Source organism: Carcharodon carcharias, chromosome 1 (genome assembly GCF_017639515.1).
Source record: "Carcharodon carcharias isolate sCarCar2 chromosome 1, sCarCar2.pri, whole genome shotgun sequence".
Classification (NCBI taxonomy): domain Eukaryota; kingdom Metazoa; phylum Chordata; class Chondrichthyes; order Lamniformes; family Lamnidae; genus Carcharodon; species Carcharodon carcharias.
In genome coordinates this window covers 101,684,301-101,711,115 of record NC_054467.1, presented here as the reverse complement: position 1 = coordinate 101,711,115, position 26,815 = coordinate 101,684,301, and the positions used below count along the sequence as shown (strand labels likewise).

At 40.0% G+C, this 26,815-nt stretch overlaps 1 protein-coding gene across 3 annotated transcripts in view; it reads left to right on the top strand.

Moving 5' to 3' along the window:
• The window catches only part of wdfy3 (WD repeat and FYVE domain containing 3), a 407,868-nt gene that overhangs the window by 196,166 nt on the left and 184,887 nt on the right, over positions 1–26,815 (top strand). For all 3 annotated transcript variants that reach the window (XM_041187506.1, XM_041187499.1, XM_041187492.1), the window contains exons 22-31: positions 2,921–3,084; positions 9,744–9,855; positions 11,591–11,781; positions 12,955–13,107; positions 13,717–13,790; positions 13,889–14,050; positions 15,569–15,660; positions 18,943–19,063; positions 19,838–20,055; positions 23,154–23,344. In XM_041187506.1, coding sequence (XP_041043440.1) covers positions 2,921–3,084; positions 9,744–9,855; positions 11,591–11,781; positions 12,955–13,107; positions 13,717–13,790; positions 13,889–14,050; positions 15,569–15,660; positions 18,943–19,063; positions 19,838–20,055; positions 23,154–23,344 — 1,478 coding nt within the window. The remainder of the gene's footprint in view (positions 1–2,920; positions 3,085–9,743; positions 9,856–11,590; positions 11,782–12,954; positions 13,108–13,716; positions 13,791–13,888; positions 14,051–15,568; positions 15,661–18,942; positions 19,064–19,837; positions 20,056–23,153; positions 23,345–26,815) is intronic.

Below are 26,815 nucleotides of genomic sequence, written 5' to 3'. Positions count from 1 at the left end.
ACCGGAGAAAGAGTTGTGGGAGGGGGCCGGAGTAGGACTGGAACAAGGAATGTTCCACATACCCCATAAAGAGACAGGCATAACTGGGGCCCATGCAGGTATCCATAGCCACATCTTTTATTTGGAGGAAGTGAGAGGAGTTGAAGGAGAAATTGTTCAGTGAGAGTATTTCCTCTGACCCTACATCGTATCAGCAATTTCCAGTTCCCTGGCCCCAACTGCCTCCTCTTCACCATGGATGTCCAATCCCTCTACACCTCCATCCCCCACCGGGATGGTCTGATGGCTCTCTGCTTCTTCCTCGAACAGAGGCCCGAACAATCCCCATCCACCACTACTCTCTTCCGTCTGGCTGAACTTGTTCTCTTACTGAACATTTAAACTTGATTAGCTTATCAACTATCTCTGCCATTTCCATCACAATTGTGTTTATTTACTTTCTGGTTTCTGCTAATGCAATGTCCACTAAGGAAGAATAACATGGTGAGCATTGCATTAGCAGAAATCAGAAAGTAAATAAACACAATTACGATGGAAATGTCAGAGATAGTTGATAAGCTAATCAAGTTTAAAGATGGGATAATACCCATGGTCTGGATGGTTTCTGCTAATGCAATGCCCAGCATGTTATTCTTCATTAGTGGGCCTATTCCTATAGGAATATGTTATTTATTGATAACCAGGGGGGACGCAGTGGCGTAGTGGTATTGTCACTAGATTAGTAACCCAGAGACCCAAGGTAATGCTTTGGGGACATGGGTTCGAATCCCACAAATTCATTTAAAAAATCTGGAATTAAACCATTATGATAATTGTCGATTGTTGGAAAAACCCATCTGTGTTACTGATGTTCTTTAGGGAAGGAAACTTGCCGTCCTCTGGTCTGGCCTATATGTGACTTCAGACCCACAGCAATGTGGTTGACTCTTAAATGCCCTCTGAAATAGCCTAGCAAGTCACTCAGTTGTATCAAAACCACAAAAAAGTTGAAAAGTAATTAAACCAAACGGACCACCCAACATTAAGGAAACAACAACAGCAAATTCAGCTGTCGAACTTGCAAAGTCTCCTCAGAACATCCAGGGCCTTGTGCGTTCCCACAATTAGATCCAGAAGTGGTCCCACTTCTGTGGGCCTTTTTGTATACTGGATAAGAACACATTGCACACATCATAAAAACGCTATTCCCTGTACCCCTTTTGTTACCAATCGCCAGTCTATTTTGGGGTGGTTAAAGTCTCCCATTCTTATTGTTCTCCATCCTTTACTCATTAATATATTTCCTTACGTATTTCTCCTACCTCCATTCAACTATTTGGTGGACAGTATAAACTTTTCAATTGTAATTTTGCCCTCTAGCATGTGTTGCTGCGATGGTTCAGTTTTATGTCTCCAGCTTCTCAGCCTTGCTGTATCGAATTCATAAGTTCAAATTATCTTTACGACTCAGCTTCAGCAATATTTTTACTGGCAAAAAATACTGATAATTGTATTTGAACACATTAAGTACACACAGATTCTAATGTTGGAAATTAAGTACAGTACCCAAGTTTTTCTACAGAAACCGTAGCACGTATTGCAATATTCAACTAAGAATTGTTCTTTATATAATGTTTAATTTGTTTAGAATTATATCCTTTGGGCAAAATTTTACGGTGCCTGTTGCAGCGGGGGCGGGGCCATGAAATGCGACAAGCCATTCGAAAATCCATTGACTTCGGTGGGACCGCAAAATGCTGCCGGCAGGAGGGACTGTAAAATTCCACCCGTAGCTTTTTTTAACTGAACCAAAGGACATTTTGTTCCTTATATAGTTTTTACTTGAAACAGAAATACGAATTATGACATTGTAAGGATAGTGATAGCTTTACTGTAATGAAGACCTTATTGACACCTACATATTTGCACTTCTATTTCTGAGAGGTTTGGTCTGCAGTATTTGTGATATACTAATTTTGGATTTTTAACTTCAGTATTGTGCATTGACATCTCCATAGCTTTTAGAAATGAACGAGATGTCATTACAATATATACCCAAAACCTTTCTTTTAAAATAGACTTTTATTGTGTACAAGAATTGCATCGTGTGCGTTAATTATAATTTTTCATTGCATGCATGAAAAACCAATATACAAGTTAACACAATACGAATTATATGTTCTTAATTTTGAAGTTGGAGCCGGCATGTTTTGACACCAGGGTATTCATTGAAACATTTATAGGAATAATCCATAATTTCAAATTAATATTTTGAAAATTAGAAAACATGTTTATCACATTTGAAATTACATGTGACAATAAGTAGCACACAGAACAAATTTGAGATGCACTGGGATCACACTTGCCAATGTCTCAGTAAATGCACAGTGTGTAAAACTGACATTATTTCAATTCCTGCTCCTTGCTGAATTAATTAATGTCAGCTAAGATGGAGGCTTTACAAATGGAATCAGCATCCCTAAGCTAAAGAATATGAGATGACAACAACTTTGGGTACATGACAAGTGAGCATTTGGAGCAGTTGCTGGTGCACTGTTGTTGCCTGTTGAATGCAGTATGAGTCACAGCTTCAAAGTGAAGTGGGTTAAGAAGAAAAAAAAATCAGAGGGCAAGTTGCGTTTGGATCAGTTGTGGAAAGTGTATGCATGTGTTGTGTTGTAAAACTATTTCGAATTTCAGCCCTGTGTTTACTTAAAAAAATGCCAACTTAGTTAGAACTTTAAGCGCATAAGCATATTTACATGAGTGACATTGAGTAGATATACCAAGGTATCTTTGGTATGGTGATTGTTTTTTATTATTAAAAGTAGCCCCTGCATATGAACTTGGCATGGATGAGAATTCTGTTCTTCAAAGGTAATTGGTAATGGAAATTTTTCTAATTCACACAGTGCTAACCTGTTTTCTTCCTTTTATAAAGATTCAAAAGATTCAAAATCTGAAATAGCCATTCCATCTCCCATCAGCCTAATTCCTGAAGAGAAAGTATCTTTTGGGTTGTATGCTCTGTCAGTCTCGTCGCTTACAGTGGCCAGGATTAGGAAAAATTACAACAAAGTGGACAGCAAAACCATTGCAAAACAGGTGAGCAATCAATGTAATGTGTACATTTGGACAAAATGCAGAAACTAAAAATGTGATTTGATCTGTATGCAATCCATTTGTGTTTCATTTGCTGAAGATATGTAAGTTTTGGGTTCTTAGGTTTATAAGATAGAAAACAAGCAATTCAACTTCCTGAGTAACTATGCAACTAACACCTCCCCCTATCAATCACACTGATCTCGCTGACTCCCTCCTGATGAAACCCCCCCGCCCCCCCCCCCCTCCAACTGCACCCCCATGACTGTCCCATGACCCACCCAACCACCCCTTGAACCCCTACTCAATCCCGTCCCTGGACTACCCTGCCCCGGTTCCCTAACTCCTTGTTGCTGGCCCCCCTGATGCCAGGCTGTCCCTGGGTTGCCTCCCTCGTCCCCCACACCAACCAACCCTCAGACTCTCCCTCTTTCCCCCCCACTCCCTGACCCTCAGGCTCTCCCCCCACTATTTGACCCTCAGGCTCTCCCCGCACTCCCTAATCCTCAGGCTCTCCCCCAACTATTTGACCCTCAGGCTCTCCCCCCACTCCCTAATCCTCAGGCTGTCCCCCCACTCCCTGACCCTCAGGCCCTCCTCTCACTCCCTAAACCCTCAGACTCTTACATCCCCCCCCACCCCCACCACCGAACCCCAGTCTCTGCCCCCTTCCCTCTGGGTCCTCTCCCCCCAGAACCTCAGTCTCTCCCCGCCTCTCCGGACCTTCAGATTTCCCTGAATCCCTTACCCCCACCCCCAGCCTGACCTGACCCGATGATCTGCCTGCCAGCCTACCCATTTAAATGTCCCAAAGCTTTTCATTGTGTTAGTGAATGAAGACTTAAAATACAGCAGCTTGTGCCATGAAAATGGGATAAGGCTTAGCCTCCCTCGATGATCCTGCCCTCTGGAGAAGCAGTCCCAGGGCAGGTACACTCCGCATTTCTGAAGAAGTCTGATTCAGAGGTCCATCCAGAAATATGAAGCTCCATTGCAAGGCAAGAAGATAGGAGTGGTGTGGCAACCCCACAGTGATTTCCCCTCCTTGGAAATTTCAGCATTATGTTCTATTCCTCATTTTGAACAGCAGACTAATTCATGATATATGGTGATGGGTGCCTCAAATATGAAAGCTGTGGCCTCTGAGATATTGTTTGGAAAATACAAAGGTCATTTGTCAACACCATTTATCCCTAACAGTATTTGGTGATCCTGTTAGATGCCAGTTTTAATCGAAAATACAGCCCCTTTAGAATATGCTGCAAAATGGCTGAAAAGAACTTGAATCATCTTCAGTTACTTTCTTCAGTGACAACAATCCAAATTCATTTTACACATGTATATTATATCCAGAAAGTTCACCATCATATTTCAGAACTTTTAGGCATGCAATAAAAGAGCTTCCTTCAACTCCTGTTCAAGATGCAGGATCAGTCTAGAAGTTGTAGTTGTGGCAAAAAGGAGAGCCAGGTAGAGAAAGGAAGAGCTCTGATCTACATCACACCCTCACGATGAGCACTCCGTTGCTAAAGCCCTTCACATGATGATCTTGTTTATGTAGTTGCTGATGAATATGCCCAATATGCAGCATTAGACTTGGATGTCCATGGCATCAAAGTAGTTGACACAAAGCAAGTTGCTTCATAAAGGTCCTTCCACCACAGTTAACAATTCCTATCATATAGCCAATGAAGAAGCTCTGAAAATTAATGCTAGGAGACATTACCTGGAGATAAAAGCAAAATACTGCGAATGCTGGAAATCTGAAATAAAAACAAAATGCTGGATTTCTGTTTTTGACATTAACTAGAGGATATGCTCATGCAGCAAGGCTTGGTATCTGCCATGATTGGGTTGCAGTTGCTGCTGAAGCTCAGCATCTCTAACTGAATGGGGTGCAAAATATACTTCTGCTATAACCAGGAGATGCTGACAACATGCACCCTTTTAAATGAGTTATACCATTTCCTATACCTAATGTCGATTTAGCAAAGCTTAAAGGTTGTACCATGTCAGTTTGATAACTAATAACCATTCTTCTGGCGGAGGGAGGGAGCTTGGCTGCATTAGGATCAAGGTGATGCGAAGATTAAGCACTTGTGGGTTGAAACTTGAAACCAAGTCAATAATCTGTGCCAGAACTTGTAACCCAATACCTAACTATAAGAACTAGGAGCAGGAGTAGGCAATTCAGCCCCTCGAGCCTGCCCCGCCATTCATTACGATCATGGCTGATCTCATTTCGGCCTCAAATCCAATTTCCCACCCTCTCCCCATAACCTTTCAACCCATTATTAATTAAAAATCTGTCTATCTCATCCTTAAATTTATTCAGCGTCCCGGCATCCACTGCACTCTGAGGCAATGAATTCCACAGATTCACGACCCTTTGGGAAAAGTAATTCCTCCTCATCTCTGATTTAAATCTACCACCCCTTAGCCTAAAACTATGGCCTCTCGTTCTAGAATGCCCCACAAGGAGAAACATCCGCTCCACGTCTACTTTGTCTATCCCCTTTAGCATCTTATATACCTCAATTAGATCTCCTCTCATCCTTCTAAACTCTAGCGAGCATAGGCCTAAACTGCTTAATCTCTCCTCATAAGACAAGTCCTGCATCTCTGGAATCAATCTAGTGAAGCTCCTCTGAACTGCCTTGGGGGCCAAAACTGTGCACAGTACTCCAGGTGCAGTCTCACCAATGCCTTGCACAGTTGCAACAACACTTCCCTATTTTTGTACTCTCTTCCTTTAGCAATAAATGCCAAAATTCCATTTGCCTTCCTTATTACCTGCTGGACCTGCATACTAGCTTTCAGCGATTTATGCACGAGGACACCCAAATCCTTCCGCACTGAAGCATTCTGAAGTTTCTCTCCATTTAAATAATAAGTTGCCTTTTTATTCTTCCAACCAAAATGGATAACCTCACACTTATCCATGTTAAACTCCATCTGCCAAATTTTGGCCCAATCACCTAACCTGTCCATATCCATTTGTAAATTTCTTATTTCTTCATTGCAACTTACTTTCCCATCTATTTTGGTGTCATCTGCAAATTTAGCTATAGTACCTTCTATCCCTGAATCCAAGTTATTAATATAGATTGTAAATAGTTGGGGCCCAAGGACCAAACCTTGTGACACCCCACTAGTTCCAGCTTGCCATCCAGAAAAGACCCATTTATCCCGACTCTCTGCTTCCTGTTGGTTAGCCAATCCTCTAACCAAGCTAATATATTACCCCTAACTCCATGTGATCTTATCTTGTGTATTAATCTTTTGTGTGGCACCTTATCAAAAGCCTTCTGGAAGTCCAGATATACTACATCTACAGGATCCCCATTATCCACTTTGTTTGTCACATCTTCAATAAACTCTAGCAAATTAGTCAAACAAGATTTACTCTTCATAAAACCATGCTGACTCTGATAGATTGCATTTTTACTTTCCAAATGCCCCATTACTAGTTCCTTAATAATGGATTCCAACAATTTCCCAGCGACAGACATTAAACTAACTGCTCTATAGTTTCCTACTTTCTGCACCCCCCCCCCCTTTTTGAATAAGGGCATTATATTAGCATTTTTCCAATCCACTGGAACCTTTCCAGAATCTAGGGAATTTTGGAATATTATAGCCAATGCATCCACTATCTCTGCTGCCACTTCCTTTAAAACCCTGGGATGTACGCCATCAGGTCCTGGGGACTTGTCACCCTTTAATCCCAATAGTTTGCTCAGTACTTTTTCTCTAGTGATGGTGATTACTGCATAACATTGTTAATGATTGAAAGGCTAACTCGGCTCGCTAATGGATTTGGAAAGGTAGACGTCACCAAGACTTAGGCTTCTTCCTGAGCATCTGCATGCAAAACTGCAAATCAATAACCTAGTTGGGCACAGTAGTTGAAGATGGACTGTCAGAAGGAAGCATTAATAATGAGTTACATACTTATAGCTGATTCAACTTCAGAGGTACCACTGCACACACCTTGAAGCTCCCCAAGCCTTTTCTCTGCCAACCTGAACCTAGACTTTCTGGACTAAGGCAAGGGCTGGGATGGTGGCTTGGTGCTATTGTCACTGGACTAGTGATTCAGGGGCCCAGACCAATGCTCTGGGGACATGGGTTCAAATCCCACCAAAGCAGCTGGTGGAATTTAAATTCAACCAATAAAATCTGGAATTGAAATCTAGTCTCAGTATAATGGTGACCTTGAAACTTTACTGACTTTTGTTTAAAAAAAAACCCCACCTGGTTCACAAATGTTCTTTAAGGAAGGAAATCCATCCTCACCTGGTCTGGCCTACCTGCAAGTCCAGATCCATAGCAATGTGGGTTGACTCTTAACTGCCCTCTAAAATGGCCTTGTGAGCCACTCAGTTCAAGGGCAAATAGGGATGGGTGAAAAATGCTGGCTTTGCCAGCGACACCTACATCCCATCAAAGAATTACAAAAAAAATAGGATGTTCTCTGTGAGGACATGGACACTCCATATTAGGCAACCAGCAACCTGACAGGTGGAAGTAGATTTCCTCGTAGCTTGAAGTGGAAACTTAAGTATAGTGATGGATTTCATCTTTGAAAGCTAACCAAAAAATGGGAATATCTGACATAACCTCAATTAACATAGAAGGAAAAGGGTAATAGGATAGAAAGAAACTTCAGATAAGCAAAATGCAAACAACTAATACCCAGACAGAAGTAAAATGGAAGTAAATTTTAAGCTCAGATTTTAAATTGATAGCAAGACGGATAAAATTGGCTGCTATGCTACACAAACAAAGATGAGAAGTGTGCCAGGATATACAACAAAATAAAATTGAATACATTTGTTTGGTGAATCTTGGTGTGGAGTGTTCTATAGAGGCCAAAGGTACCAACTGGGAGCCTAGTAGCTGGAAATGCGAATGCCACTCTGTTGTAACTTGGCTGTAGCCAAGGAGATATACAAATGTCTTGCTTCTGATGCCATTCTGAGCTGGTTGCTAGAACGCATGCAATAGCACCTGTACTCCTCTCCCCTGTAGAATGAAGCTCATCTTCTGCAAGGCTCTTTACTGCAAAATGGCTGGTGGACTATCCTTGCCCTGATCCCATGGCCTTAAGGTTCCGATATTAACCAGTTCTTTTGAGCAGACAAGAGGAGCACCTACCAGAAGGCAATAGATGTAGATTGGTCACTGATGGCTCCATCAGCCCGAGTGCAGTTTTCACCAGTGACCCACACAGTGAAACTGTTGTGGCTTTCCTGGAGCCCCGCAAAGCAGTTTGGACATCTCCTGCCTGACTTCACTCCACTGACCATGATTCCTTACCAACCCCTCTTTCCAACTGCTTACTTGTGTGCTGGAAGCTGCTCTTCTGGGTCCACAGAGCTGGCCTTCTGCACACCAAAATCGAGTTCCTGCTTGCTGGCCAGCTGTGCTTTCTGCTGGATTCTGGTGGTAGACTGACTGGAACTCCTGCACTCCGTGCTGTGAGGGCTGAACAGTTTGCTCTCAGCTCTCATTGGGAGCTAAAATAGGGATTTGGCATTGTATTCACTGCACTATATGCATTTGGCTACCTCAGTGCTGCTCTCTGGAATTCCTTCCTAAATATACTTACTTTTCTCTGCTTTAAAACCCAGCTCAAAACTTTCTCAAAATCCATTTTTCAGTCAAGCTTTCGGTCTCCCCTTCTAACTCTTCCTGTCTGTTCCCATGCCCATTTCCATTTGGCAAGCATTTTTGGGCATGTTTTTAATGTTGAACACATGACTTATTGTTAAAGGGCTGTGACCTCAGTAAAGCTCACTTTTGGGGTGGCAGTTCATGTATTAATACCTGGTCTTTGCTCTTCTGCACCATCGTCCATTACCCATCCAGTTGATCCTGACTCTATGATTGACTGAACTCTGGGTCTAAAAGGTGAGTGTGGCAAGAATGCAATAAAGCATTGCTTTCTGAAATTAATTTCTACAGCAAAAACTTGGATCTCTTCAGATTGCCATTTGGGTAAATTTCTGTAGCATTTGACTACACCATTAGCGGGGTGGAAATAAAATGTCTTTGGGAAGAACCAAGGGACAGTTTAATGTTGCAACAAAAATTGCTACTTTGCACGTTACATTTTCCAAATAAAGTTCTGTCGAAGCAGGAGGTGCTGTCCATTCGCAATGCTAACGTTACCCATTTACTGGCTGTCAGGCTCAAGGTTGTCCTCCTTCCTTGTTTTTAATGAAAGAGAGGTTCCACTACAAATACAGTTAATACTGCAAATAATACTGTGAATGGTGAGGCAGTCAATGCTTTTAATGACTTTCTCTTGCTTCCTTGGATCAGCAACGGGAAGGGAGGGGAGACACGATGTGCAGGATGAATAGTTTGAAGAATAGAGGGCAGACCTTTTATTCGCTAAGGGACAAATAAAGGAAGGAATGTGGTTTCCTAGCATACATTGCAGAATTACTTGTGAATAACTTCTTTGCAATAAGGAAAAATGTATTGTAAATGTGACCTCTATACAGTGTAAGCAAGTTGGATGAATTGGCTTGTTTATATTTAGCATAATGATTGAAAATATTGTTGATGCTCTTAATATTTCAGACTTTAAAACAAATGCGTAAAATTGGAATTTCTTGGCCACTAATTTCAACATTCTTTGCGTTGTATAGATGGCTATTTCCTCACATGAAAATGCTACACCGGTAAAACTGTTACATAATGCTGCAGGACATTTAAATGGACCAGCGCGAACTATTGGTGCAGCTCTTATAGGATACCTAGGTAGGGTGTTAATCACAAGACTTATTGCTCTGTTTAAATGTTAGCCCAATGCTGGAAATTTCAAATCCAGTTTACTTATGGGTATACAATTCATTTTATCTTAACTAGAAATTTGCTTCCAATGCTATTTCACAGTAATATGTAAGAAGTAACTTATTGTAAAAATTGTGCTTTTTGTTTTATTTTTGTTCATCAGCCTCAATTTTAACCCCCTATGCCTGTCAAAATCAGGACATGTGGCGGAGGTGGGGTATTAAAATCTTTACAGCAGCCTGCTTGCCCGATCCTTGTGGTTCACACCATTTTAACATGTGCATTCTGACCCCTAACAGTGAGGCCTTCTCACCATGCAAGCAAGAGTCTCACTAAAAAAACGAAAGTCAATCTAGTGACAGTTCGTACCCTGATTGTTTTAACTCTGGCCAGCTACATTCAGCACTTGGCAATGGCCTAACCAAAAGCACTAGGTGTGAAATAGCAGCAGGCCCAGAAAAGGTAAGTTTATTTTAAATAAGTCCCTTTTTGGGACAGGAGGAGTAGGAATGCCTTTCCAGTCTGCACAGGTTACGTATCCTCCATCCCAACCCACCAATCCACCACTTATCTTTACTGCACTTAGTAGTAGAGCCTTTAGCTACTTCAGCACTACGCTCTAGCAATCTTTCCTAAATATATCTCTACTTTTCTCTCTTTTAAAATCCATCTCAAAACTTTCTTAAAATCCACTTTTCAACCAAGCATTCAGGATCCCCTCATAACTCTTGGTGTCTGTTCCTTCCATTTCCATTTGGCAAGCATTTTAGGACATTTTTAATGTTGAATGTTTTACTTGTTTTTTAAAGGGCTGTGACCGCAAAGATTTGAAATAAAATTTCAATAAATTTCACTTTTAGGAAGACAGTTTATGTGTTAATACCTGGTCTTTGCAGTTCTACACCATTCCTCATCTCCCCTACCCCCACCCCCCACCACCCTATTTGGGTCAAAAAGCTGAGTGCGACATGAATTCATAAAACATTACTCCTGAAGTTAATCTCTACAGCAAAAACTTGAATCTCTTCAGATTGCAATTTGGATGAATGTCTGCACTTATCTTGACAGCATCCCAGCAGTTCCAGGCTTCCTGCTGCCCTTGCTTAACACCCTCACATTGGCCTCACTTCATTGACAAGGTTAGAGTGAGAGTGGGTTCTTGTGTATTTAAATGGGGCCTGGGAGTTGAAATTACACTCACCATGGTGGCCCAAGCTTACCCAAAGCCCACAGTTAAAATTGGGCTTACATTTCCTTGCCTGAATGGTGAACTGATGTTGCAGGGCGTGTTGAAAAATTAGCATTTTCAGAATTTACCAATTGCATTTTGAATTGAATACCCAACTGTTTTCCTAGTATTAGCATTTTAAAAGAACACCATCCTTAACTGTGATACTTAGCAGTTTTCACCTTCACTCTCGTCCAAACATTGCCTCTATAATTAATTAGAATGTTATTAAATGATAATGCCTTTTCCATATTAGCTTCATACTGAGCTTCTGGCCACACTTCAGCCGTTCTTTTCTCAATTGCATTACTAAAAGTACCATAGCATGAAGTATTATAAAGCAAAACAAATTTTTTTCTTGTAATAATTTGCTTTTTGAAGTGTTTACTGGGAATGATTGTTCTTAATGGAAGGTTTTAGATTTTCTTATCTGTATCATTTTTTTTTTGAAGTGACACCGATTTCTTTTGCCAGGTGTGAGAACTTCTGTTCCGAGGCCCGTTGCCACTACATTGCAATACATTGGTGGAGCAGCTGCTATTTTAGGCTTGGTTGCAATGGCGTCAGATGTTGAAGGTCTCTACGCTGCTGTGAAGGCTCTAGTTTGTGTGGTAAAAAGTAATGCACTGGCCAGCAAAGAAATGGAGAGGATTAAGGGCTATCAAGTAAGAGCTTCTGCAACTCACGTTTAAGGGAATTGTTGCAATATCTGTAGATTAGGGTGGAGCAATTTGCAAGTGGTTTTGTCCTATGCTAATGCCAGTGAAGAAAAATGCTCTGAAAAACAGATATGTGGGCATTTTTGGGATAGTTTGCCTACGGATGAAGTGATAAATAAAACAAATCTTGGAAAAATTGGATAATTATGCATTTGGTAATTTAATATTTGTGTATACAAGACTATGGGCAGAAATGTTTACACTGTTCATTTGTTTTCTGTAGTTAGATTCCCTGTGGATTTTTTGACTGGAAGTTAGGGAAAGATAATAAAACTTCCACTGAGTGAAATGGGAAGGTTAATGTTGAATGTGTTTTTATTGGATATACTGGATTTTTAAAATTTGCTCAGATTACATCTGAAAATTGTTCAAATTTGGTCCTCATAAAACTAAAAGACATAGATATTGGGGAGGGTATAGAGAAAAGCAACAACATTGATCCCAAACGTACAGATGTTGAGCAGTAAAAAAAGGTGAGAGAAGTCCAAGCTCTTCAGGAGTATTACTCCTGAAATTAATCTCTTCGCCAAAAACTTGAATCTCTTCAGCTTGCAATTTGGAATGAATGTCTGCACTTGATAGCATTCCAGCAGTTCCAGGCTTCCTGCTGCCCTTGCTTAACACCCTCAATTGTCCTCACTTCATTGACAAGGTTGGAGTGAAAGTGGATTCTGGTGTATTTAAATGAGGCCTGGGAGTTGATGTTTAGGATTGAACCTCATCAAAGTTTTTAAAAAAAAATGCCAGATGGCATAGATAGAATTAGCCTTCAAGAATTGCTTCTGATTGAGCTAGGAGAGTAGGATTAGAGGGCATAAACTTAACTTCGAGAAAAGTAAATAGATATTATAAAGAACTTCTTTCCACATTTTATTAACAATTGAGTAAAATTCTGCTAGGTAGGGTAGTAGGGAAAAAGTATTAGAGACATTCAAAATGTAGTTGAATGCTCAAATAAAAGAACTAGTGTACCAGAGGGAAGATCTTTGATGAAGTGAATGTTTTTTCTTTCCCTTGATTTCTCTTCTCACTGTTACACTGTCGTTTCAAGTTTACCAATACCTGTTACCAAATAGAATTGATGGAATTTCTAGTTAAGGTGTTTTTTTTCTATTTTAGCTCTTGGCAATGCTGCTGAAGAAGAAACGGACTCTCTTGAACAGTCATATCCTCCATCTTACGTTTTCATTAGTGGGAACTGTTGACAGTGGCCATGAGACCAGTATCATTCCTAATTCTAATGGATTTCAGGATTTGCTTTGCGACTTTGAAGTAAGACACGAGTAAAAAGTAGTGCAACAATAACCTAGAATATAGAGGACAACATAGATTTGTACCTTACCAATTCTCCTTGACTTTTTTGACCCCAATTAAAAGTGTCAAGTCTCAGAATTCCGATGGGATGGGGGTGCTTCTCTCTACCCCATGTTTTAATGTCACTGCTCCTGGTGGAATGTAAGGCTCGCCTTAACATCCCTCCAACTTCTTTCGAGTGTACTTGCCATACAGCACCTGCAGATGGTGCTCACAATACCGAATCCCAATTGTAATTGTTCCTTGAGCGATCCATTAGAAACATAGTACATCTTTCAGCAAAGAAAATATATTTGGCAAGATGCAGCTCTGGAATTCCAGTACCTTCAATAAATGATCCAGATGGCACTTGTTTAATGCAAATGACTATCTTCCTTAAATTTGGGGCAGGATCATTGCGGGACTAGTTGGGACAGTGGTCCTGGTCGGTAACGGTTTCAGTCGTACAGCTCCTCACTCAAATTTTAATCTATGATATATATTTAAGTTACTTAAAATGGGCAAGGAATGTTCTTAAGGTTTATTTAAGTTCAATGATTTTTTTTTAACATGACCTTACTTTTACAGGTCTGGCTGAATGCACCATATGAACTTCACCTGTCATTATTTGAGCACTTTATTGAACTTCTTACTGAATCAAGGTATTATTAAATTATTTCAAAGTACTTATTTTTTTTAATATTTATACTTCAGTTGGCAATTATTAGGAATAAAGAGTTGCTTTGATTCTGTTTTACAGTGAGGCCTCTAGAAATGGCAAGCTAATGAGGGAATTCCAGTTGATACCAAAGCTACTGCTTACTCTGAGAGATACGTCCCTGTCACAGCCGACCATTGCAGCTATCAGTAATGTGCTCAGCCTTTTGCTACAAGGCTTTCCAAACAGCAATGATCTGCTCAGGTAGAGTCCAGGCATAGCAAAGAATGCTGAAATAATCAAGGAATTTAATTACAGCAAACCATTTGAGTACTGTGTATGCTTTCCAACTTTGCAAAAAAATTAAAAAGTGTCACCTGATAATGTCCGAAAGTATAGAATAGAGGTTAATCACTGAAAAAATTATGAAAGTTGCACAAATACAGTAGTGAGGTGCATTGTTGGTATTTCAGTTTAATGGAAAGGTATGCAACTGATGTTTCTCTCTGACATTTACTTTGTTGGCTTTAGAGTTTTGTGCTGCATCTTTAGAGATGTCAACAAGGATATCTTCATGTGAGTGTGAATTTCCTTGAGCAAGACAGAGAAAGATTGAAATCCAACTTCAGTAAAATACATAGCATTTTTGCTAATTTTTCAAACAATCCTGTGATAAAAGTTTCACATTAAAAAAAAAATGATTTGCTTTAAGGATTATTACACAAACAGTTTTTCAACCTTCCCTAATATCTTGAAGCTCTTTTAAGCTAACAATTTAATCTTTCTTTCTGTAAGCTGTATTCTAAATCTACAACTGGTCTCTTCCATTCCTAGGGTATTTGTCATAATTGTACATTCTCTTAAGTTCAGTGCTTATTTGAATGCAAGCAAAATGCAACTGAGACTGTGTTATATGCACATACTGTAGGGTTTCATGGTAAATCATTCTTGAGGGGCAGCATTTCATGAAATATCTAAATTGCTGGTTACTTTTCATTTCTTCTGCAATTCCTTTCCCCCACCCCTACCCAATTTTTGGGATGTTAATAAATGGAGGATTCTTCCCTCCTAATTACAGTAAGGAAGTTACATCTAGGAATGGAATCCAGGTTAGATTAACTACAGGGAGAAGCCTGACCAGTGACTTAAGTAGCATCTGGAATTCCAAAGGCATCAGCATGAAGCTGAAAACATATCTAGTACTGTCACTAGTGTGAAGTGTTGCACTCTATCAATACAAGAGTTGGACACCGAAGAAAGAGAATGAGAGGAGGATAACAGCTTTTGAAACGTTGGTATAGTGAAGGATCCTCAGAATCAGCTGGATGGACAGAAAGACAAATAACTGGGATAGATCAAGAGCCGAAGATTTTTTGTTCTTTTCGTTGGACTGAGTGGCTTGTAGGCCATTTCAGAGGGGAGTTGAGAGTTAACCATATTGTCCAGGAATCAAAAGGGTTACTAAGTACACTTAGAGAAAATAAGATAACCAAGTACGGATATTGGAGACAAAGACCCAACAGCATTATCCTGGGAACAATTGAAGGAAAAATTAAGAATAAAAACAGAAGAGGAAGAAGAAAAATCGCAAAAGTGGATTACATTGAGATGTGGACTGAGGGAGACCTGAAAAAAGCCAGAGAGGAAGAAAGACAATGCCAGTGGCCCCACTAAGGCTGTGGTGACAATGAACGAATTACAGTAAATGCTTAAAAGTGCCTCTGATATTCCTATATTGCAGATAAATATTTACTAACTTCCGGTTTCTTTGTTTGTGTCAAGGTTTGGTCAGTTTCTTTCTTCCACATTGCCCACTTTTGCAGTTTGTGAGAAGTTTATTGTCATGGAAGCTAATAGTGAGGAAAAGGAAGAAGGTGAGCAATATATCTGTGTATGTTTGTATCTTTCTTTATATAGAAGGCGCTGTTTGATTAACTTAGCCTCTTTTATTTGGCACACTATGGATCAACAGTATACTGCATAATGGATTGCAATAAAACCCCCAACTGTTGAGAACAACCTACAATTGCTAATGCTACAATTGTACTGCAACCACCAGAATTGCACTGGTACATTATCTGAGAATTGTATTACGCATTATATCAATGAATCTGCAGCATGCTCTGTTAAACAAACTGCATACATATAAGCATAATATAAGGAATTTCTCAGGGTAGCGGCCTCGGCCCAACCATCTTCAACTGCTTCATCAATGACGTTCCATCATAAGGTCAGAAGTGGAGATGTTCGCTGATGATTGCACAATGTTCAGCGCCAGATACTGAAGCGGTCCATGTCCAAGTGCAGCAAGACTTGGACAATATCCAGGCTTGGCTTGACAAGTGGCATGTAACAGTCATGCCACACAAATGCCAGGCAATGACCATCTTCAGCAAGAGAGAATCTAACCGTCGCCCCTTGACATTACCATCACTGAATCCCCCACCATCAACAACATGGGGGTTACCATTGTCCAGAAACTGAATTGACTACTACAAGAGCAGGTCAGAGGCTAGGAATCCTGTGCCGAGTAACCCACCTCCTGACTCCCCAAATCCTGTCCGCCATCTACAATGCACAAGTCAGGAGTGTGATGGAATACTCCACACTTGCCTGGATGAGTGCAGCTCCCACAACACTCAAGAAGCTTGACACCATCCAGGACAAAGCAGCCCGCTTGATTGGCACCTCATCCATGAACATTCACTCTCTCCATCACCGACGCACATTAGCAGCAGTGTGTACCATCTAGAAGATGCACTGCAGGAATTCACCCATGCTCCTTAGACAGTACCTTCCAAACCCATGACGACTACCATCTAGAAGGGCAAGAGCAGCAGGTAGCTGGGAACACCACTGCCTGGAAGCTCCCTTCCAAGTCACTCAACGTCCTGACTTGGAAATATATCACCATTCTTTCACTGTCACTGTCAAAGTCCTGGAGCTCTGTCCCTAAAAGCACTGTGGGTATACCTACACCACATAGACTGCAGTGATTCAAGAAGGCAGCTCACCACCACCTCAAGGGCAAGGAGGGATGGGCAATAAATGCTGGCCCAGCCAGCGAATCCTACATCCTGCAAATGAATTAAAAAAATGTAACCAGGCGCCTGCTCATTAGTCTCCAAATGCTGATTGAACTGTCTAACTCTTCTAATATTAGAAGCTTAAAGGTAGACCAGAGCTGCCAGGGTACTTTGTTTAAAGTAATTTATGCTTAGATCACTTGATACAAACTTAATTATATGACAGATACAACTTGAGAGGAATGTGAGAATAGCAGTGAATCGACATAAAAAGTGTAAGATGGAATGAGGGAAACTTTTTTGCTTGGACATTTTTGAAGAATGCTGAATTGTGTAGCCAAATTAATCAAATATATTTCAGCAGTCACATTATGGTACTGTGGTCAGACCACACACTAGTACTGTGTCCATTTTTGGGCACTGAACCGTAAGGTTCATTCGAACACTGGAGGTGGTCCAGAAAAGAGTCCGATCCCTGGCATCAGGAGCCTGAGAAATAAAGAAACACTTGAGAGAGTTAGAATTTTTAGCTTGGAATGGAGGAGTTGGAGCAGTGACCTCACAGAGGTATCTAAAATGGTAAACAATGTGGCAAAGATAAATCAGGGCTATTACTTCAAACTGTGGGAGTAGAACATGGAGCAGTAGGTTCAAAATAATGAACGGTAATTATAAGATAGACATCAAGAGATTCCTCACACAAAGCATTAATTAACAGATGGAATCAACTTCTAGATAGAGGGAAGGATGAATATCAAGAAACATTGAGGTGCTGTAATTGGGTGTGGTGCATGTACAGTAGTGTGCTTCTAAATGGATGAATTAAAATGCTCAGCCATAAGTATCTTGTCATTAGAGTTTTGGTGAAGGACGTATAAAGTCACTCATTATACCAATCTTCTGCATATCCTGACTTAATCTGAGACAGCAGCAAAGAAGTTACTGAAAGACCAAGACAACATAGAAATGATCATATTTCACTTCTTCCATCAATTCTTATGTTGCCTGCCTGAAGCTGGAGGAAGTTTCGGCTCAACTGGGCTTGGATGTTAGACCGGGCTTTTGAAGAGAGTAGGAATAAGCCTTTAATCAATAAATGGAGCAAAGAAGTAAAGCTGACTGTCATCAACATACATATGGAAACTGACAAATCTATGACTTTCTTAAACTTGGAATCCAAATTGGAGGTTGGGGATTTTGAAGTAGGCAGATCTAAGTGGGTAGTTAGGGTGGAAAAGAGAAATGTAGTGTTGTTTCTGTCCTTTGGGGTAGCCTTGGAGTAAGAAGCAGGCATTTCCACGTCGAATGCCGCTTCACATGGTCCAGCTAAATCAGGAGATTGGTAAGGACATTACCCTTTCATTTATGTAACCTGTTTTGAATCCAGCTCTGACTGATGAGAAGAAAACCTCTGCTAGCTGCAAGGATATCTTATGAAATAAGTTCAAGTAAGGCTCAATATTATACCCAGATTCTATGAACTGGCAACATGAAGCTGCTAGCAATTGAGGAAAATTTTACATTTTCATTGAGAGAACGTTTTCATTGAGAGAATTCATAAGGATGTCTAATAAAAAAAAAAATAGAACATTCACACACATGTTCAACTGAGGTTAGGCAAAGGTTTGGGAGTATGTGGAGAGAGCTATTTCCTGTATCTTGCTGTCATTATTTCAGACAATGCCACTATTATGTATCCTGTTCTGTTCCCATGCCTGTGATCCCCTACCTTGATTAAGTCATCAGCAATGAAACAAAAGCTTCATCCCTTGTCTTGCCTTTCTCTGACATTCCTCAATCTCTTTTTCCCTTGTTTTCTGTCTTTTATCTATTTCCTGATTTTCCTATTCTCATCTCCTTCACCATTATATTTCCCTTTGTAAGCCTCATCTATCATTGTCTCTTTGCAGTAACTTTTTAAAATGATTAAGAACAAAAAACATCAACACCCAAATTTGACCATTCATTATGGTAAGAGTTCCTTGTGAATGTTACTTAAAACTATTACAGGTATAGAAACAGTAGTTAGCTAGTCGATCCTTTCAAGCCTGCCAAAGTAAAAATATTATTTGTTAAAAGTCCATCCTACAGGTCAGTTTTGAAGATGTATGTATTTCACATGTTTACCAGGTGTCGATGATGATTTTGGTGGCCTTGTTTCAGCTAATACCATTCTACTGAGAAACAGACTTTTGGATATCTTGCTAAAGCTACTATATATTTCAAAAGAGAAAAACAGTGTTAATCCACAGTGAGTATTGCTTGAAGTGCATGAAAATTATTTGCTGTGATTTTTGATTATACATATATGATATATATGTTAAAAACTTTGTGTTGTATGCACTGCTCACTGTCTAATTTTATTACCATTGCACTGCATGCTAAGTACAAATCACGCATTAAGAGTTGCTTGATTTCTGTGTGTGGAATTAAATAGGGAGAGAATTTCAAATTTGAAGACAATTTTCACTGTAAATCACCTTTCAAAAATTTCTACTGGTCTTTTTAAAACATTCAAACAAGATTTTTTGTTTCATAATTTATCAGTTTAATTATCTTTAACATAGAAGTAAATAAAATTATAGATATAGTACTTCTTCATTAAATAAATGTTATGATGTGTTTTTGTTCTAAAAAACCTTAATTGGCAGTGGCTGCGACATTGACTTTCACTCTATTTTCCCAAATAACTTGTCATTTGGGCTGGCTGTTAATTGCTGCAACAGTGTTTTACCTCTTGGGTATGCATAAATACCAACAGCCAGCTTAACACAGAGAAACTGTGGCTTAGTGTGTTTGCAGCTGGCCACCTATTCTTCAGCCATGTCCAAGGTTCATGGCTAATAATTTTGGTATTGCTTAAAAATTTAAGTATAAATGCTGTACATCCAACTGGATTTCTATTATTTTAGTTAAATCAGATTTTTACCTACATTATGTACATTTCTTCAAGCTCGAGGTTTGAACCTACTTGGTCATTTTTTTTTTATTCCTTTCAAAACACACCTACGACATCAAACTGTAGAGCATGTGAAGAATTGGTGAAGATTTGGGGTTTTGACTGGCTTCTGATGTTCATGGAAGAGCATTTACATCCCACTACTGTCACTGCAGCAATGAGAATTCTTGTTGTACTGCTCAGCAACCAGTCAATCCTTGCCAAGTTTAAAGAAGGACTTTCTGGAGGAGGCTGGCTCGACCAGACTGACTCTGTTCTCACAAATAAAATTGGCACTGTATTAGGTATGTGTGAAATCTTTCTATTGCACAGTGTAGCTGATACATCTGGAATATTGCCTGTTTACTTTCTGCATTACATAGAGTATATTATATTTTGTGTAGTTTCTCTTAAAGGAATCAAATGCAGAGTACCATAGTGTAGTGTTTATGTTACTGGATGAGGAATCCAGAGGCCTTGACTAACCCAGATAACACAAGTTCAAATCTTGTCATGACCATTTAAGAATTTGAATTCTGCTCATAGAAAAAAAAAATTCTGGAATAAAAAGCTGATATCAGCAAAAGTGACGAAGTTGTATAAGTTGTTGTAAAAACCCAACTGGTTCACTAATGATTTTTTTGGGAAAGAAAACTTATCTTTACCTTGCCTGACCTGTATGTAACTCCAGTCCCAAACCAGTTTTGTTAACTCCATAGATGATCAATACAAACTTGCCATGCCAGAGACCCTCACATTATAAAAAATAAATAAATGTTTTGCTGCTTTATAAACATACCTCCTGAATATTTAGAACCCTGTTTTGTCACAAAAACTGATATTTTAAACTGGCTTAAATTGACAGCAAGTACAGCAGTATGTTCTGACTAGTTGGGATACCTTACAATTATTTTCCAACCTCAAATTGGTTTTGATTAAAGAGTTTGACATATAGTTAATAGATGGGTAGACAAGATAATAAATTAGCATTATCTTTCTTGCAGTGAAAATAAGTTGCAGAGCTACACACTTCATTTTTAATAGAAAGTAAGAAAATGTTTTAACATTTTCAAACATTTTGTGGTAAGGAAGAGTAAATTGTAACGCAAAAAGTAACCTTAATATTATACCTTATTTCCCATTCACCTGTAGTAAATTCTGTATGTTCAGAAAATGCACAGGAAAATTATTTTTGCTTTGAAATGATTATAGATGCAGTATCATTCAAAGTTTTAGCGCATAATTTACTCCCTCCCTGCACCACCATTCACTCTCTCCATCACTGACACACAGTGGCAGGACCGTGTACCATCTACAAGATGCACTGCAGGAACTCACCAAGCCTCCTTAGACAGCACCTTCCAAACCCACGATTACTACCATCTAGAAGGACAAGGGCAGCAGAGAGTTGGAAACACCACTGTTATGGCACAACCAAGTTGTTCAAATCCCAGAGGGAAACTTAAGACAACTGCCAGAACAATTTTTTCAACTTGTATATTTCAGGATGCGGGCTTTGAATTCAGTGGTAATAAGACCACCGAACCTTACAGGTTTTTACAAAAAAAGATTAAACATCTATTAATAAGAGAAATGATTTTAAGCACATGCATGCTTCTACAAATTACTATATAATAATTTCTAAATCCCCTAATTAATCTGACTCCCAGTAACACCTCCGTTAGCGCAGCAGTAAGACATGCAGATTTTAAAAGACCCAGGCAAAGAAATATGACACCCTGAACAATTCAATTCAAAATGAGTTTCCTTAACTTCAGTTCTTTGTAGACAGCTGCTTGAGGCATAGATGCTGAAGACACTTCACAGTTGTTAAATCTTAAAATGCCTGCCTTTACACATAGCCTTCTCTCCTTTATACATTTTTTCCCCTTTGAATGCAAAGTCCCATTGTTTCATGATGTCTTTGGACTTTACTTCCCTGATCATAGAAGTTTATCATAGTACCAATTTTACCAGTAATCCTTGGCAAAAATAAACACACTGTTTCTGCACTTCACCCTGACTAGGTGACACATTTCACCCCTCCTTTGAAAACAATCTAGTCTTGTTTATTTAAAAATGCAATGTTCTTTTACACCTTACATTCTAAACTTCCCCCATGTTTGCCTGCTTAACATTTCAAACCCAGCATATCTTCTGATACATAAAAGCCTTCAGACCAGCTGCCTTTAATCCAATTAAGTCTCCCCCACGCACAGACACACACACATATATATAGACACAGATATCACTATTTTACGATAAATTCCACTAACGTTATTAGATCTTCCTGACAACCACCACCTGGAAGTAGCCCTCCAAGTCAATCACCATCCTGACTTGGAAATATTTTGCCGTTCCTTCGCTGTCGCTGGGTTAAAAACCTGGAACTCTCTCCCTAACAGCACTGTGGGTACACCTATAGCATAGGGACTGCAGCGCTTCAAGACGGCAGCTCATCACCACCTTCTCAAGGGCAATTAGAGCTGGGCAATAAATGCTGGCCTAGCCAGCGATGCTCATATCCCACGAACAAATAAATGTAACCTAGTCTGACATTTCAGCTTAAAACTGAAAGGGTGGTGTATTGCAGGAAGTGCCATCTTTTGAATGATGCATTAAACCAAGCACCCTATCTGCATGTTTAGGCAGACATAAGGGGTTCCATAGCACTTTTTGAAGAGCAGGGAATTTCTCCAAGTACCCTGACCAACAGTTATCCCTTAACACCACCAAAAACATATTCATGTTTATCTCACTGCTATTGGTGGGCCTTGCTAAGAGCAAATCCCTGCAGCGTTTCTCTACAATACATTGGTGACTATACTTCAAAAACAATTAATTGACTGTGCAGCATTTGGTCCTGTCCTGAAGATATGAAAGGCGCTTTATAAAAGGATGTTCTTTGAAATATGCAGCAATTCTTCAAGAGTGCCTGCCAAATTTAAGAAAGGGGTACTGCATCCAGTTAAGTGTAGAAGCCCTATGTGACCAGAGAAAGAAATTAATCTGGTTCAACTCAGAGTAACAGTTTCTGTTAATTTGTAGTAATATCATTGTACTGATCAAAAGACTCATCTGAAGCAATTGAAATGTACTATGTGAAAGTGTAAGAAAATCAGTCTCAGTTAGCTTTGATATTTTTTAAGTTAAATGCTGAAGTTGGGATATGCATGTCCTGGATGCAGGTAGGAGCTGCACATCATGTTGGGATAAAATGTTTCATAGTAATTCACAGCAACTTAAATTTTCTGTTCGATGCTACATTGTCATGAAGAATTGAACAGAAGGCTGATGCTTCTCTCAAATGAGGAGAGATAATTTTGTATTAGAAAACAACATGTAGCAAAAGAAAAGTCACTGATCTTTATGTAAAAATATCTGTAAATTGTTTTTTTTTCAGGTTTCAATGTTGGCAGAATTGCTGGCGGTAGATCAACAGTGCGTGAAATAAACCGTGATGCTTGTCATGTCCCTGGTTTCTTTATTCTCCAGTCATTCTTACCCAAACACACCAATGTGCCTGAACTATATTTTCTGTTGATGGCCCTTTTCCTCCAGCAGCCAGTTACTGAACTGCCAGAAAACCTGCAGGTATGTAATTCATGTAATTATATGTAATTCATATAATTTTAATCACTACTCATTTTAAAATTTGTATTCCATTTGGTTTGTCCATTTAAGATTCTGTGTATGTGTTAAAGGGTTAGTTAACATAGTTAACATATTAACTAGTTAACATGGAATAATATGAAATTCCTATTCCATCTTGTCCTCAAATGATGAAATGGAGAGGGATCTGCAACTTATGCAATTATGAGACAAGTCATTTAAGGAATGGATTTAGCTTTTACATATGTAAAAAGCAAGAGGGTAGCCAGGGAAAGGGTAGGCCCACTCAGGGACAGAGGTGGGAATCTGTATGTGGAGCCAGAAGAAATAGGAGAGATACTAAATGAATACTTCTCATCAGTATTCACCAAAGAGAAGGATTTAGTGGTTGATTTGTCTAGGGAAGAGTGTGTGGATAGTCTGCATCATGTTGAGATCAAAAAAGAGGAGGTGTTAGGCATCTTGAAGAATATTAATGTGGATAAGTCCCCACGGCCAGATGGGATCTACCCCAGAGTACTGAGGGAGGCAAGGGAGGAGATTGCTGGGGCCTTGACAGAAAGAAATCTTTGTATCCTCACTGGCTACTGGAGAATGGCCAATGTTGTTCCATTGTTTAAGAAGGATAGCAGGTATAATCCAGGAAATTACAGGCTGGTGAGCCTTACGTCAATGGTAGGGAAATTATTGGAGAAGATTCTTCGTGACAGAATTTACTACCATTTGGAAGCAAATGGGCATATTAGTGAGAGGCAGCATGGTTTTGTGAAGGGGAGGTCGTGTCTCACTAACTTGATCGAGTTTTTCGAGGAAGTGACAAAGATGATCAACGATGGAAGGGCAGTGGATGTTATATACATGGATTTCAGTAAGGCCTTTGACAAGGTCCCTCATGGCAGACTGGTACAAAAGGTAAAGTCGCATGGGATCAGAGGTGAGCTGGAGAGATGGATACAGAATTGGCTTGGTCATAGAAGACAGAGGGTAGCAGTAGAAGGGTACTTTTCTGAATGGAGAGCTGTGACTAGTGGAGTTCTGCAGGGATCAGTGCTGGGACCTTTGCTGTTTGTAGTATACATGAATGATTTGGAGGAAAATGTGACTGGGCTAATTAGTAAGTTTGCAGACGACACTAAGGTTGGAGGAGTTGCAGATAGTGAAGAGGATTGTCAAAGGATACAACGGGATATAGATCGGTTGGAGACTCGAGTGGAGAAATGGCAGGTGGAGTTTAATCTGGACAAATGCGGGTATTGCATTTTGGAAGGTCCAATACAGGCAGGAATTATACAGTAAATGGCAGAACCCTTAAGTGCACCGACGGGCAGAGGGATCTGGGTGTACAGATCCACAGGTCACTGAAAGTGGCAATGCAGGTGGATAAGGTAGTCGGGAAGGCATATGGCATGCTTGCCTTCATTGGCAGGGGTATTGAGTATAAAAGCTGGGAAGTCATGCTGCAGCTGTATAGAACCTTGGTTAGGCCACACTTGGAATATTGCATGCAATTCTGGTCGCCACATTACCAGAAGGATATGGAGGCGTTGGAGAGGGTGCAGAGGAGGTTTACCAGCATGCTGCCTGGTCTGGAGGTTATTAGCTATGAGGAGAGGTTGGAGAAACTCGGATTGTTCTCACTAGACCGACAGAGATTGAGGGGCAACTTGATAGAAGTTTACAAAATTATGAGTGGCATGGACAGAGTAGATAGTCAGAAGCTTTTTCCCAGGGTGGAAGAGTCAATTACTAGGGGACATAGATTTAAGGTGAGAGGAGAAAACTCTAGAGGAGATGTGCGGGGCAAGTTTTTTACACAGAGGGTAGTGAGTGTCTGGAATTCGCTGCCAGAGGGGGTGGTGGAAGCAGGTATGATAGTGGTGTTTAAGAAGCAGCTTGCCAAATACATGAATAGAATGGGAATAGAGGGATACGGAGCCCGGAAGTGCAAAATGTTTTAGTTGACGGGCATTATGATCGGCACAGGTTTGGAGGGCCGAAGGGCCTGTTCCTGTGCTGTACTTTTCTTTGTTCTTTGTTCTTTTCTTTGTTCTAAAGGATGAAAATGATTTTATATGGCAATCAAATGGAATAGGAAATCACAAATTATTTTTCAATCCAATGCATTTAAGTGCTAAGTGCTTTGAACTGTGACTACATTTAATAATTTGCCTGCTTAACTTAAAGCCTAGATAGAAATTCTTACACCTCATTCATAATATGGCATCAATGACTAATTCTAATTTTATCTGAATTCTGCACTGATTGACATGGATCAGGAAACATTTTATCCTACATGCTACAGGAACACAAGTGACTCTCATTGTTTCAAGATCTATACATTTAATGTTAAAAGTCTACAGCAATCTTCTACTTATAACAGACCTAATCTTGTGGAGGAGATGGATGTTTCGGCTGCCGGCTAGAGAGGCAGGGGCATCCTGCGTTGCCTCTATATAGGAAGGTCCACTGAATCTTGTGCCACTCAGGCAATTAACAGGCCAGTGGCAAGGATCTCTGGGGGTGGAAGTCCTTCCTACCTTTGATTGGCTGGAAGCTCTTCTATACTCAGCACCTGAAGCTCCGGTCAAGGAAGGACCCAGGTACAGCTAAGTGATGGCAGGAAGGCGGTCGCAGGGTGGCGTTCATGGAGGAGGAGGAGGGAGAGGGGTCAGGAACAAGGATAGCTCTCACCAGGCTCCCCCCCACACCCTTCCCAATGCTGGGCCCCTCGATAAGGCACCAAGTGCCTTTCAACAAAGGCCCATCACCCCACAAACTACCCCGTCACCCCTCCAGAACGAAAAAAACAGTAAAACTGAGAAATAACAGGATTCCACGCAAATGTTAAAATCAAGATGTTTCACATTTGTGAACATTGGAATCTGGAAAATTAAAACCAACTTCTTTATTGTTGGTGGATTTAGACAAATCAACGGAAGCTTTTCAATTTCACCAACTAGGAAGAAGCTTTAGAGAATGCTCTAGGCCATGGTAGTTCAAATATTTGAAACCAAAAGAAGAAGATAAAAATAACTTGAGAGACCAGGCTGCAACGAGGATCACATAGGTTGTGTGACATTGGGTGGAGCAGATTGAGAAATGTGGCAGCAAACAGAAGTCAATATCAGAGCTGCTGGAATATTCTTGAAATCAAAACAAAAAAAGCTATTTATTTCTTTCAAGTTTTGTTTGTACTAAAAATTGGTCATTAGATCAATATAATATCTCCTTCAGGAAGTCCGGTTGCATTTTAGTGTTATTTCTTGTAGATAGTCAAGATAAGGCAGGTTAGTTCCAGTCAGCTGTTGCTGTTAACGCCAAGACTACTTGAACTCACAAATGAAGTTGACATATTTCCGGATGAAGCTGCTGGAACTCTGAGAAATAGTTCAGATATAACTGCAGATTAAACAAGCACCATCACAGAAAATTGCATGGCTATCTGCTCCATCT